General features: G+C 41.8%; 1 protein-coding gene across 3 annotated transcripts in view; it reads right to left on the bottom strand.

The window, feature by feature from the left end:
- Positions 1-12,139, bottom strand: part of LAMA4 (laminin subunit alpha 4) — a 161,516-nt gene that overhangs the window by 64,030 nt on the left and 85,347 nt on the right. For all 3 annotated transcript variants that reach the window (XM_010346489.3, XM_074397586.1, XM_074397587.1), the window contains exons 12-13: positions 10,348-10,541; positions 3,279-3,395 (exon numbers count right to left, since the gene is read on the bottom strand). In XM_010346489.3, the coding sequence (XP_010344791.1) occupies positions 3,279-3,395; positions 10,348-10,541 (311 nt within the window). The remainder of the gene's footprint in view (positions 1-3,278; positions 3,396-10,347; positions 10,542-12,139) is intronic.

The following is a 12,139-nucleotide window of genomic DNA, read 5'->3' as shown; positions in this document are numbered from 1 at the left end:
GTTGTGCCATTTATTGAGATGGAGAAGGAGTGGGTTTTATTAAAGACATGTCAAGTTTGATATGCCTATTATTAATACATGGTAGATGAGATTGTGACTTTATTACAATCACACTGAGTTCTGACTTGAAAATGTCAAGTAAACACTTGGATATAGGAGTTTGGAATGCAGTAGAGGTGTCACAGTTGGAGGTATAATTGTGTAATCAGTGGTGTGTAATTGTTCTTTAAAGCCATGGGAGTCAGTGAGATCAGCTAGGGAGAGAGTATAGGTAGAAAAGAGGGCCCAGGACCATGCACAGAGCCATTCACTATCCAGAGCAGAGATCAACATGGCCCAGGGTCAATGCAACTCAAATCTTTTTTTTTTTTTTTCGGGACAGGGTCTCATTTTGTCACCCAGGCTAGAGTGCAGTGGCACCATCACGGCTCACTGCAGCTTCCACTGCCTGGGCTCAAGTGATCCTTCCATCTCAGCCTCCTGAGCAGCTGGGACTACAGGTATGCACTACCATGCCTAGCTAATTAAAAAAATACATATATTTTTGTAGCGATGGGGGAGGGATCTCACTATGTTGCCCAGGCTGGTCTCGAACTCCTGGGTTCAAGCAATCTTTCCCAGCTTAGCCTCTCAGAGTGCTGGGATTAGAGGCGTGAGCCACTGCTCCCAGCCAAAGCCTGTTTTTGTATAACCCTGAGCTGAGAATACATCTTACATTTTTAAGCGGTTATAAAATTTTTTTTAAAAAAATCAGAGAAAAATAAGAGCCTGCAGAGCCTAAATTATTGACTCCTTAGAGGGTGTGCAGAAGAGAGGCTAGCAAAGGGGGCTGGGAAAAAACCACCTGCCAGAGGAGAAGCCGGGAGCGAGTACCAGAGGAGCCAGGACAAGGGCGCCACCTGGTGCTTAGAGGAGGGAGTGCTGAGAAAGCCCGGGAGAGACAGGCGACCACGGTTTTGGTTGCAGGAGGGTCCCTGGTGACCTGGACAGGAACAGTCTCGGTGAAGGGGGGTGGAATCCCCTTCAGAAAGGGCCGAGTATAGGAGACAGTGGGAGTCTGGGAGGTAGAAACAGCAACGATACGTCACTCTCGAGACATTTTGTTTGAAGCTGAGCAGAGTGGTAGGGCAGAAGTTAGAGGGGTTGCAAGCTTTAGAAAAGGTTTTCGTTGTTTTTGTTTGAGACAGAGTCTCGTGTTGTCACCAGACTGGAGTGTAGTGGTGTGATCTTGACTCACGGCAACCTCTGCCTCCCGGGTTCAAGCGATTCTACTGCCTCAGCCTCCCAAGAAGCTGGGAGTACAGGCCGGCACTGCCATGCCCAGGTTAATTTTTGTATTTTTAGTAGAGACAGGGTTTCACCATGTTGGCCAGGATGGTCTTGATCTCTTGAACTGGTGATCTGCCCGCCTTGACCTCACAGATGATGGGATTACAGGCATGAGCCACTGCTCCTAGCCGAAGGAGTTATATATATATATATATATATATATATATATATATATATATATATATATTTTTTTTTTTTTTAAACGAGCTTTTTTCTTTTTGATGGTTAGGAGATAGAAAGGCATGTTTGCATGTTGATGGTAATGATTAAGTAAAGAATAAGACTTGGATGATTCAGAAGGAAGAGGGCATAACTTGAGGAGTGAAACCCTGCAAACCCGTTATCAAGGTGAGGAAGGATGGGGTTCAGAGCACAGTGAGCAGACAGACAGGAGGAGGAACACTTACAACGGAGGGGAGGCAGAGGTGCGGGTGCAGATGCAGGCCGGTTGGCAGATTTGGGGAAGAAGGATGGAGGGAGTTCTCTTCTGCTTTTTTCTAATTTTTCATAAAGCAGGAAGCAAAGTCGCAAGGCAGAACTGACTGCAGGGAAAGTAGATTCCCACCAGTTGCATGCAGCTGCTTTGGTATGGCTGTGATGCTGTGAATGAGTCAGGAATCTCAGTAGGTACAACAGAGGAACAAGCAGATACGCTAGTTAAGTGTATTTTTTTTTTTTTTTTTTTTTTGAGACGGAGTTTCGCTCTTGTTAACCCAGGCTGGAGTGCAATGGCACGATCTCGGCTCACCGCAACCTCCGCCTCCTGGGTTCAGGCAATTCTCCTGCCTCAGCCTCCTGAGTAGCTGGGATTACAGGTATGTGCCACCATGCCCAGCTAATTTTTTGTATTTTTAGTAGAGACGGGGTTTCACCATGTTGACCAAGCTGGTCTCGATCTCTTGACCTCGTGATCCACCCGCCTCGGCCTCCCAAAGTGCTGGGATTACAGGCTTGAGCCACCGCGCCCGGTCTAGTTAAGTGTATTTTGAAAGAATGATTATGTTGATAATTTAAGCTGCTTCAGGAGGGAAGAAAGGACGTGAGAGGGGTAGGGTAAAAAAAGCAGGGAGGTCTCCATGCGGCCAAAGAATTACTAGAGTGGACATTCTAGAGTACATGACATAGGAGTTGGTGCTCTGGGAGGGAGGTGCTTGAAACTAGGGTTTGGGAGGAGGTAATGTTACTGATAACAAGGTCTGAATATGGCCATAGGTGGGATAACGGAGGTGGACTGGAGGATAAGCTTGCTGGAGAGGATGGTTCAAGGAGCCGGAGGTCAGAGAGTTGGTGACTTCATCCATATGGATTTTGCTGTCACCAAGGAGAGTGATGGGAGTTGGGTTGGAGAGCAAGACAGGGTGTTTGGTGCTGAAATAGTCAAAGGACAAGATGACAATCAAATGACCTTAAAGTGTTATCTTTCAAAAGGTAATAAAAATGAGCTGAGAGTAATTTCATGATAGTTTGGTTCACTGCATTTTATTGGAAATTTTCTACTTTTCAAAATGTGACTTTTATTGATTTTGAATGCCAGATTTATTAAACACAACTTTATGAGTAAAGAGTGAGTAGCATGGATCGAGAGCAGCCCTTTCAATAGAACTCTCTGCAATAAGTTCTGCTATATTCAGTGGCACAATGCCTGTTTTTGCACAATGCCTGTGTTACTGTGTATACTGGCTGCTAGCTATGTGGTTGTTGAGGACTTGAAACATGGCTAATGCGACAGAATAATTAAAACTTTAATTTTATTTAATTTTAAGTAGTTTAAATTCAAGTAGTGGTATGTGGCTAGTGGCCATCATACAGTGCAAGACACTAAAATATTCAGTTATCTGATCTTTATAATGCCTGCCCATTTGATAGATCTGAATTTATTATTATTCTGTGACATTGAGCTGCTGTTGTAACCTGCTAGAAATACCTGAACAAGTCACGTGCATCCTTACCTTTATTATATCATCAAGTTCTGAAAGAGTTAGACGAGGCATTGTCAGAGAGTCCGCAGATGTGCTCAGAGACCTGTTCACCACTTCTGTTTGGTCCCTCACTCTTTCCTGTTGTTTCTGCAGGAAGGAAGAGCAAGGGAGAGTGAAGTGAATGTGTCTTTAGAGAAAGCAATAAATGTTAACTTGCTCTCTTTTGACTCAGGCAAGTCTGGGATCATATCCCAGCTCCATCCTTGGTGTGTGCCTTTGGGGTACGCTACCTGTCTGATGCTGTTTTCTCATTTATAATATGGAGATAACAACAATAAGAACCTTGGGAGATTAGAAGCACTGAGGATTATTATAACATTGTCATCTCAAAGAGAGCTAGCACTTTAGAGAGGTTATTTGACTCTTTTCTCCAGAATATAAAGGCGGACTATGCAGACAGGATTGAACACAGGCTCTATATTTGCAGTGACTGGAATATGAGTTAATTCAAAAAGCATTTATCATGTGCCAGCTCTGGGCCTGACACAAACAACCCTTTTGGACAGGAACAGACAATATACAAAAATAATCTTAATGGCCTTTTAAAAATTAAAAATGGCCTTACTATTAAAGCATAAAATTATAATCTTGCTTCATACCATTCAGAGCTCTTGATTGTAAATGCTCAGATGTTTTGAGAAGGAAAATTAAGGGTTAATACATATCTCGATGAGTACTTCAATTTCTACCTTCCCTTTTAGGTTCTAGAGTTAGGGACATTGTGATTCTGAAGAAATGTTATGGGGTTTCCAATGATTTCAGAGTCTGAAAGAAACATAGGAAGAAACTTTAGGAGGGAAAAGTAAAAGACTCATTTTACACTTTGAGTGAAAAACGAGTTGAAGTTACCTTAGAAAGAGTAATTTAAGTTAGATATGAAATATTCATTATGGTATAATCTAGGATATCATAGAAATAATTATAGAAGCCCTGGTAGAGAAGGAAATACTTTAAAACTTCCTAAGTTCATCTTAATGTCCTTTCTTACTCCCTGCAGTCTTTCCTGACTTAGTGAAAAGGAAGAATGGAAGCCATCGTCTCCAAATATGTTGCTGTGGGGTAGGTGTAGGTCTAGAGACAGAAGAGAATCACATTTGAACAGCCCCTTAATGCAAGAACATTTTAAAATAATCAATATTCCCTCAATATCCATCAAACCTAATACAGTGTGACTATCTGATTCTTATCTCTACAAAGACGGGGAGTTACACAGCTGTGCACAAAAGCAATACTGTAAAATATGTGGGTTAAAGTATGTAAAAGAAGGGAGTTGAAAAAAGGTTGGTATTAGTTACCTCTCACATAACTGTTTTTCTTTTATAGTGTCTGAGCTATGACCCCTTTTGTAAGTTCTCTCTGGGTGACTGTGGGAGGACACTGCTAAACACCCTCAAGTAAGAGCCAAACTTCAAAGCTGTTGCTAATAACACTGTATGATAAACTTATTTAGTAGATGAAAAATGACCTGCTTCAAGTTAATGAGTTTCTCCCACCTACCTTATATAGTATTAGACAGAACTGAATAAAACTACCTTTGAAACAAATAAAGATATTTCCACAGAAAAATGGTCAAGTTGAACAAAGTAAAATGTTGAAAATGAATAATTATGAAAATGACATAATTATCACTATTCAGCATGCTTCACTGTGCATATCGTATATGTAAAAAATAGAAAGAGTTCCATGATCCCCCCTGTCCGCCAAGAAAGAAACAGTCCTGGGAAGGTAAAGCTTGGATGGGTGAGAATCCCTAAACAGTGCTTTTGAAAGAGTATTTTACTTTTAAAATATAGAATCTCATGTTCATCTAAGATTTTAATCATTCTGTTACTCTTTGGGATTAGAAGTTAAGATGACAAAATAATGTAATTGCTAGTTGTATGGCTACCATTGGCACATGTCAAAATGATTAAGCTATATGGGTGCTTTTTGGGTTTTCTATGAAAACTGAATCTTTTCTAGCCCATGCTGTAGGTTTAACAGTGAAATGGGAAATTAAAACACTTAAGTTTGGGCCGAGTGTGCTGGTGCACACCTGTGATCCCAGGTACTCGGGAGGCTGAGGCAAGAGAATTGTTTGAAACCAGGAGGCGGAGGTTGTGGTTAGCCAAGATTGTGCCACTGCACTCCAGCCTGGGTGACAGAGCAAGACTCTGTCTCAAAACAACAACAAACAACAACGGCAGCAGCACTGACTTCAGTTTGTTTTCTAAAACACAGAGTCACATTCCAGCAAGGTCAGATCCATTCCAATCTATTTGCTATAGGAAAGATTATAAATAAAAAGTTGGATTTTAAATTTTGTTGGAAGGAATTAAAATTTCGTGATATTTAAATATGCAAAAGTATGCAAAAGAATGGTGAAAGTAGTGTTTAGTAATTTAGAAGTCCAAGTTAACATGAAATAAATGAGTATTTATAATCATTAAAAACCAGTGTACATAAATCTGTATTACTTGAGAGTGCTTCAAGCATTTGTCCATCCATCCGTTCATCCGCAAACGTAACAAATGCAAGTTATCGTGTTTGGTGCTAGGAAGATACAATTTGTGCAAGGCAGGAGTGCTGCCCTCGGGTGCTCACAGTCTAGTGGGGTTAGACTAGATGTACACACACACACACACACACACACACACACACACACACACACACACAAGTTATGCATTCAGCAATTAAGAGTGAGTCCCAGATGGAAACATAGAAGAGTATATGCTGACCGTGATGAAGCCTGGTGGCGATTCCAGTGGTACAACCAATGGCTGCCGCAGTAGAGAGGAAGGAAGGATCCTTCTGGCAGCCAGCATTCTTTTTTTTCTGAGCTGGAGTTGCATTTTTGTCATCCAGGCTACAGTGCAATGGTGCAATCTCAGCTCACTGTAACCTCCGCCTCCCAGGTTCAAGCGATTCTCTTGTCTCAGCCTCCTAAGTAGCTGGGATTGCAGGCACACACCACCATGCCTGGCTAATTTTTGCATTTTTAGTTGAAATGGGGTTTCACCATGTTGACTGGGCTGATCTCGAACTCCTCACCTCAAGTGATCCACCTGCCTTGGCCTCCCAAAATGCTGGGATTATAGGCTTGAGCCACGGAGCCAGCATTTTTAACCTGGGGTTAAGATGGACTACCTGAACTTGCCTGTCAATCTTACACGTGCAAACAAGGGCACATTTTTCTCATGGCAGGGATGTGTGTGTGTGTGTGTGTGTGTGTGTGTGTGTGTGCATGTGTGTTCCATAGTTTTCATGAATTCTCAAAAGAGTATGAGACTGCAGCAATGTAGGAACCACTGGACTCAAATGAGTAGGCGAGGCACTCTACGGAGGGAGACAACCTAGCTTAAAGGCTAGACAGAATTACACAAGGATGAGAGAGATGAACAAAGGAGACACCATGAGCAAAGGCAGTAAGAAGAAAAGGTGCATGGTCTCCAGTGGCTAAGAGGCAGAGTTTGTAGGAAAGTCAAGAAATACCACTGGAACAGTAGGTGGACTCAGATTATGGGTGGTTGAGGAATTTACCTTTCTTAAGTAGGAAGCCGTTGAAGGCATTTGATGAAGTTTAATTATATAGTTTCTATCCAATTAGAGAGATACCTTGCAATCGAATCTGGCAGTGACCTGAAGGGGAGAGAAGCCGGTAGCCTAGGCAAGGGGCAGTCCAAAATATCCACACGTCAGATACAGGACTGGAGAAATCACGGCTCACAGAACCCCAGAACAGGCTGACTTAGAGCCTGGGGAATTGGAGGGGAGAGGAGAGCCCTGGACAAGAATGAGAAAGAATGAGAAAATTGCAAGGGAAATTGGAGCAAAAAAAGGTGTTGATTTTCAGCAGGTGATGGCAAGGCTAATCCACGTGGCTAATCCTGCAGTCAGACACAAATATGAAAGTTATGCTGTGGGGCTCAGTTTTGAATAAGGATGCAGACCCACAAATCAGTCCCTTTTAAGGACTGAAACAGTGAGATTGGGTGAAGTCACTGAGGGAGGAGATGGGGACAAAGGGGCTGCAACTGTGACTAATGCCAGATCCAAAGGTCAGGAAGAGGAGGGAGAACCGAGATGGGGCAGGGCTTTCAGATTCCTCAGTGCTATGCTATTCCCTTCCTGAAGTCTTGCTCGTGCTGTTCATTTGTATGCAGTAGAAGGGTTTGTTTGGTAAAGTTAAAATGAGCACTACCATCTGTCTCAATCAAAAATGCCAAATTTTTGGTAGCCACATGCATAAGGCTTAAAGAAAAAAGACTGTACGAGTTTATTTAAAAGCTATTTTGGCAATCATTCACTTTTAGAACTGAAGTGTCTTTGTCTAGGTAACACTGTCCGCTTGCTTGTTACATTTACAAAGTCCACTGTGCCCTGCATACACAGTGACGTTTACCAACCACTAGCAAATCAGCTGGTTTGTGCCTATGCAGATACTTCGATTCTCAGTTTGTTGACTGTATGTTACCCTTCCTGATTGTGAAATTTACAAAGGACTTTTAGAGGTAAGATCTATTCCTAAAAATGAATCAAAAGAGAACTGAACATGTTAACACACAATATATGTGTTCTCTAGCACAAGGCTACGTGGAAGACAAAGCACTTGGCTGAGATCACAATTCACCATCTAAAATGAGAACCAAATACAATTTACCACTATCAGTAGTTTTAATAATAGCAATAAATATTACTCCCTGAGGCTAAGGGCACAGCTGTGGTCTGACTGGGGTCTCCTACAGGTTATTTCTTGCCCTTGTCCTACTAGGACCAGTCTGGGTTGGCAGATCCACTTCTCATTTCAGGGCTTGCAGTACTGAACATGGTTCTGGGTCTTCATTGGTGAATCCTGGGAATTGCTGCATGAGGTTGCAGTGTTGTTCCTGTCTTACGTAAATACCATAAATCCTCTTTTGGGAATAGGATAGTGTTATTCTGCAGGCTAGGGGTATGGGCTTAAATCTTTCAGGATGAGAAGAATCGCTTATTATTTAGCCCTGAAAAATGCATCTTCAATAAACTTGGGCACAATCTGATGAAACTACAGGATCCCTAAATTGGAAAGCCTTTAAGGTTTTCATTACAGCAACACATTTTTACTGAGTTGTTACTTTGTGCCAGGCATTGTGCTAAATGCTCCACGATTCAAAGACAAAGAAGACACGATTCCCTTACTTTTTAGAGCCCTGAGTTCAGTGAGGAAGACAGATTTATTAGCAGATGATCACAATTCAGAAACAGAGCTGTGCAAAACTTGTTATGGGATTGAAGTATAGGGTAGGTCTCCTGGAAGAAGTGATGCTTGAGGTAAGACTTAAAGGATGAGTGAGGTCAGCCAGATGAGTAGAAAAGAAAAAGTGGTCTCCATTCCAGGCAGGTGGAATAACTGGTAGTATGATATTGCCTGAACCTAACGTGTGAGGCAGAGAACAGTAAGAGGTGAGGTTGAGGAGGCGGGTAGGGTCAGATCAGAGGGAGCCCCGAGTACCACATGAAAGAGCATAGACTCCTCTATAGGATAGTGTCTTTCAGAGGTTAGCGATGAATTACATGTTGCAACCCGGTACACATCTATAAGGCAGAACTGTGATGAAACCTTACCTTACTATACGTGTTGCACTTTAATATTTTCTATTCCCTTGATTTTCTTTTATCTTTCTATTTTTTACAAAAACTGCTCATTACAACCCATGAAACTTATTTTGTAACCCACGAAACGGTTCACAAATTGCAGTGTCAAAAGCACTACTATAGGTGATGAGGAGAACATGAAAGTTTTGATGAGCACACGCAGTTGTGGTCAGGCTATGACTAAGGTGAGCTGCTCTGGCAGGGTGGGGAGGCCGGCTTGGAAGGAAGCAAGAATGGAGGAGACAGAAGCGGAGACTGTTTTGGTTGAGAAACAATGAAAGCCAGAACTAGAGAAGTTGTAGAGGAATGGAAAAGAAGGAAGAGAGCTAAAACATGTCAGATAGTAAACGTGGGAGGAACCTGTGGTTGGGTGTGGAGCAGGAGAAAGAGGGGAACTTCAAGGGTGAGGCAAGTCCCAGTGACGATCTTGAAACAATATCTTGTGTTATACTTTTATTGTATAAGATAATCATGCCTTCATTTAACAAAAAAATGTTATCCCAACTGTATTGCTCTAAAAACTATTGGCTAGGGGTTTGCTCCCATTAGCAAGTAGTCCTGATGAGTGTAATTCACTTTTATTTAAGAAATTTTACAAGGATTCTTACTGAGGTGCAATGATGACTGAAAATCACTCTGGAGAGCCTAGTTTAAGTGGTTTTTGCCAACCACAATACTACGTAACTGAATTCATGAATTTTTTTCATAACTGGTTTCTGTTTGTTCACAGTATTATTTTCTCCCTAATCTTTTAAAGTATGTTCAAACATGCATATGTCATCCTATTAAAAGATGACCCCTCTTGAGAGTGGTGGTCATGAGTACATGCATTGCTTGGAGTGGACACATGACCACTACTAGTTCCCAGGCCTGTAGGTGTGGGCATGCACGCATTCTGGCTCCATGAGATGACCACCTTTGTAGGCTGTGACCATCTTTGCAAGCTATGACCATGTCTGGAAATTTTCCTCACCTCTCTGCATTTGTGTGGCCTTAGCAATTAATCTCCTTATCCCTGCAGCTGCTGACCAGCCAGACTGTGAGATTTGCCTATTGTGCCTTTTCAAAAATTACACATAGCCAGAACACATGGTTTTGAGCTGCTTTGGCCTTCTAGTGCTCTCAGTATAAGAAAAGTTACGCATTGCTTACCCACTTGCAAGAACAACAGATCCATACACAGGACAAAAGCACCAGAACTATTGCATTCTTACCAAAGCAAGAGCTAGACAATTATCAGTTTCAATTTGATTTTAGGAACACACACTTATGTTGGTAATTTATAGCAGCAAAAAAATACCAATATTTTAAAATGTAAGTATTTAAATATATTAATATTTAAAAAAAATTATGTCAACTGCCCCTTCTTGGTGTGCCGTCACACTGCTTACGCCTGAAATGCATTGGTGGTGGATGTCCACTGTACCTCGTGGTCCCGCTGCCTGGCTGCTGTGGCCCTGTTCATGTCTTCGGCATCCCTGACATGGTTAAGGGCCTGGTCAAGTGCTTCCTGGAGATCTGACAACTTAGCATTGTAGTCGTCCAGCTGCTCCAGGACGACAGGAAACAGAGTGCGAGTCTCATTGTGCAACCGCTGCCAGCTCTCAGCCTGGCTCAGCACTGGGAAGAAATGGAGACAGAGGCTCAGTGTGTCTCTCTCCTGCCCTCTCCTATGCCTCCCAGCATTTTGCAAAGCTGCAAAATTCTTAGGCCATGCCTTCTTTAGTGATGGAGATTGAAGCTATTCTTCACAAAAAATAGCTCCACCTTTTAGATTTGAAGTAAAAAATGATAGCTTTTAGAGTTTGGGAGCCCTTGGATACCAGTCAGTTGAAAGAAGGGTTTGATTAGTTTTCCCACAGAGGTCGTGCTTTGTGTGAAAACCGTGTCATTATACTGTGCTTGCTGCTATCCAGATTATTAATAATTTTACTGTGTAAAGAGGACTTGGGTATACTATGGCTTTTACTATTAAAAAATAACCAGAATTATCTGGTCAGTAATAAGGCAAAATGATGTTCATAACCACTCATTTTCTGTAGTTTCTCTAAGCAACCATTTAGTTAGCTCTACTAGGTCAAATCCAAACCATGATTTTCGTGGAAAAAAGATTAAATGGCAATGATATGATATTCCTAAACTTTGCATGAGTCTTTCATTCTCTGCTCAGACACATGTGATGAATGTATGCCTTTATTTCTGTTTTCTTTAGGGAATATCAGTTTGTCTTATTGAGATTTTTCTTCCATCACTGTAAGCAGAGCACAAAAGTTCCTGGCTGAGTGTAGAAAGTGTTAGAAAATGCATTCTAGGCAGAAGGAGGCGGAGTGGAAGATGTGATTGGTCTCACTTCTCCAGGGCAGGCTTGTTAAATTCCACGGTAGGGGATGAGCTTGGAAACGTCTGGCAGTGACTGACACCAGAGTTCTAGCCTTTTTGAGTCTGACTCAGAACTGAGGCCTGAGATTCTTCTTTGCTTCTTACTGTTTCTAAGACTTTACCCATTTGCCACCATAGTAAACCTGTTTGTCCATAATGTTTTTCTACAGTATCACAATAATTGATAGCAGAAGTTGATAGTGACAATTGTGGGAAAATGACCTACAGCCCTTTGACACTTTGTGTGTCATTAGTCCCTTTGTAATCTAATGAAGCCTTCAGACTGCTTCTTACAGTGTGTTCTAAAATGCATAAAATAAAATATATGGAACTTAAAAAGAGACTAATGTATTTGGTAATATAATAATGTATATGCTTCTTTACTAATCTCATAAGTAGCAAGATCTAGAGGTGGATCTAATAGCTACCCTAATTTTGAGTTATTGGTGAATTTAAACAGTGTCATGAGATATCAGCAACAGCTAAAATATAATATGCAAATCTGTGATTTATTTTGTTGATTGTGTAGATTAAGTCAATTGTTTGCAACTCTTCCAATCAAGACTGGAGTATGTCTCTGTACTCCTTGAATTTGGGCCGGTCTTGATCAGTAAAATGGATGTGACGTTGCTGAGCTCCAAGCCTAGGCTTAAGAGATCATGTGCTTTTCATTCTTGCCCTCTTAAAACTGCTGCCATGTGAACAACCTGGACTAACCTTGTTGAGTTAAGCCCGCATCAATGGAGAGGCCCAGCTTTCCCAGCCAGCCCCAGGCATCTGAGTGAGCTCAGCCAATAATTGTCACATGGAGCAGAGGTGAGCTGTCCAGGTTAGGTCGA

The sequence above is a fragment of the Saimiri boliviensis genome, chromosome 4 (genome assembly GCF_048565385.1).
Source record: "Saimiri boliviensis isolate mSaiBol1 chromosome 4, mSaiBol1.pri, whole genome shotgun sequence".
Lineage (NCBI taxonomy): Eukaryota > Metazoa > Chordata > Mammalia > Primates > Cebidae > Saimiri > Saimiri boliviensis.
The sequence above is the reverse complement of the archived record's forward strand: the minus strand, read 5'-3'. Positions and strand labels throughout refer to the sequence as shown.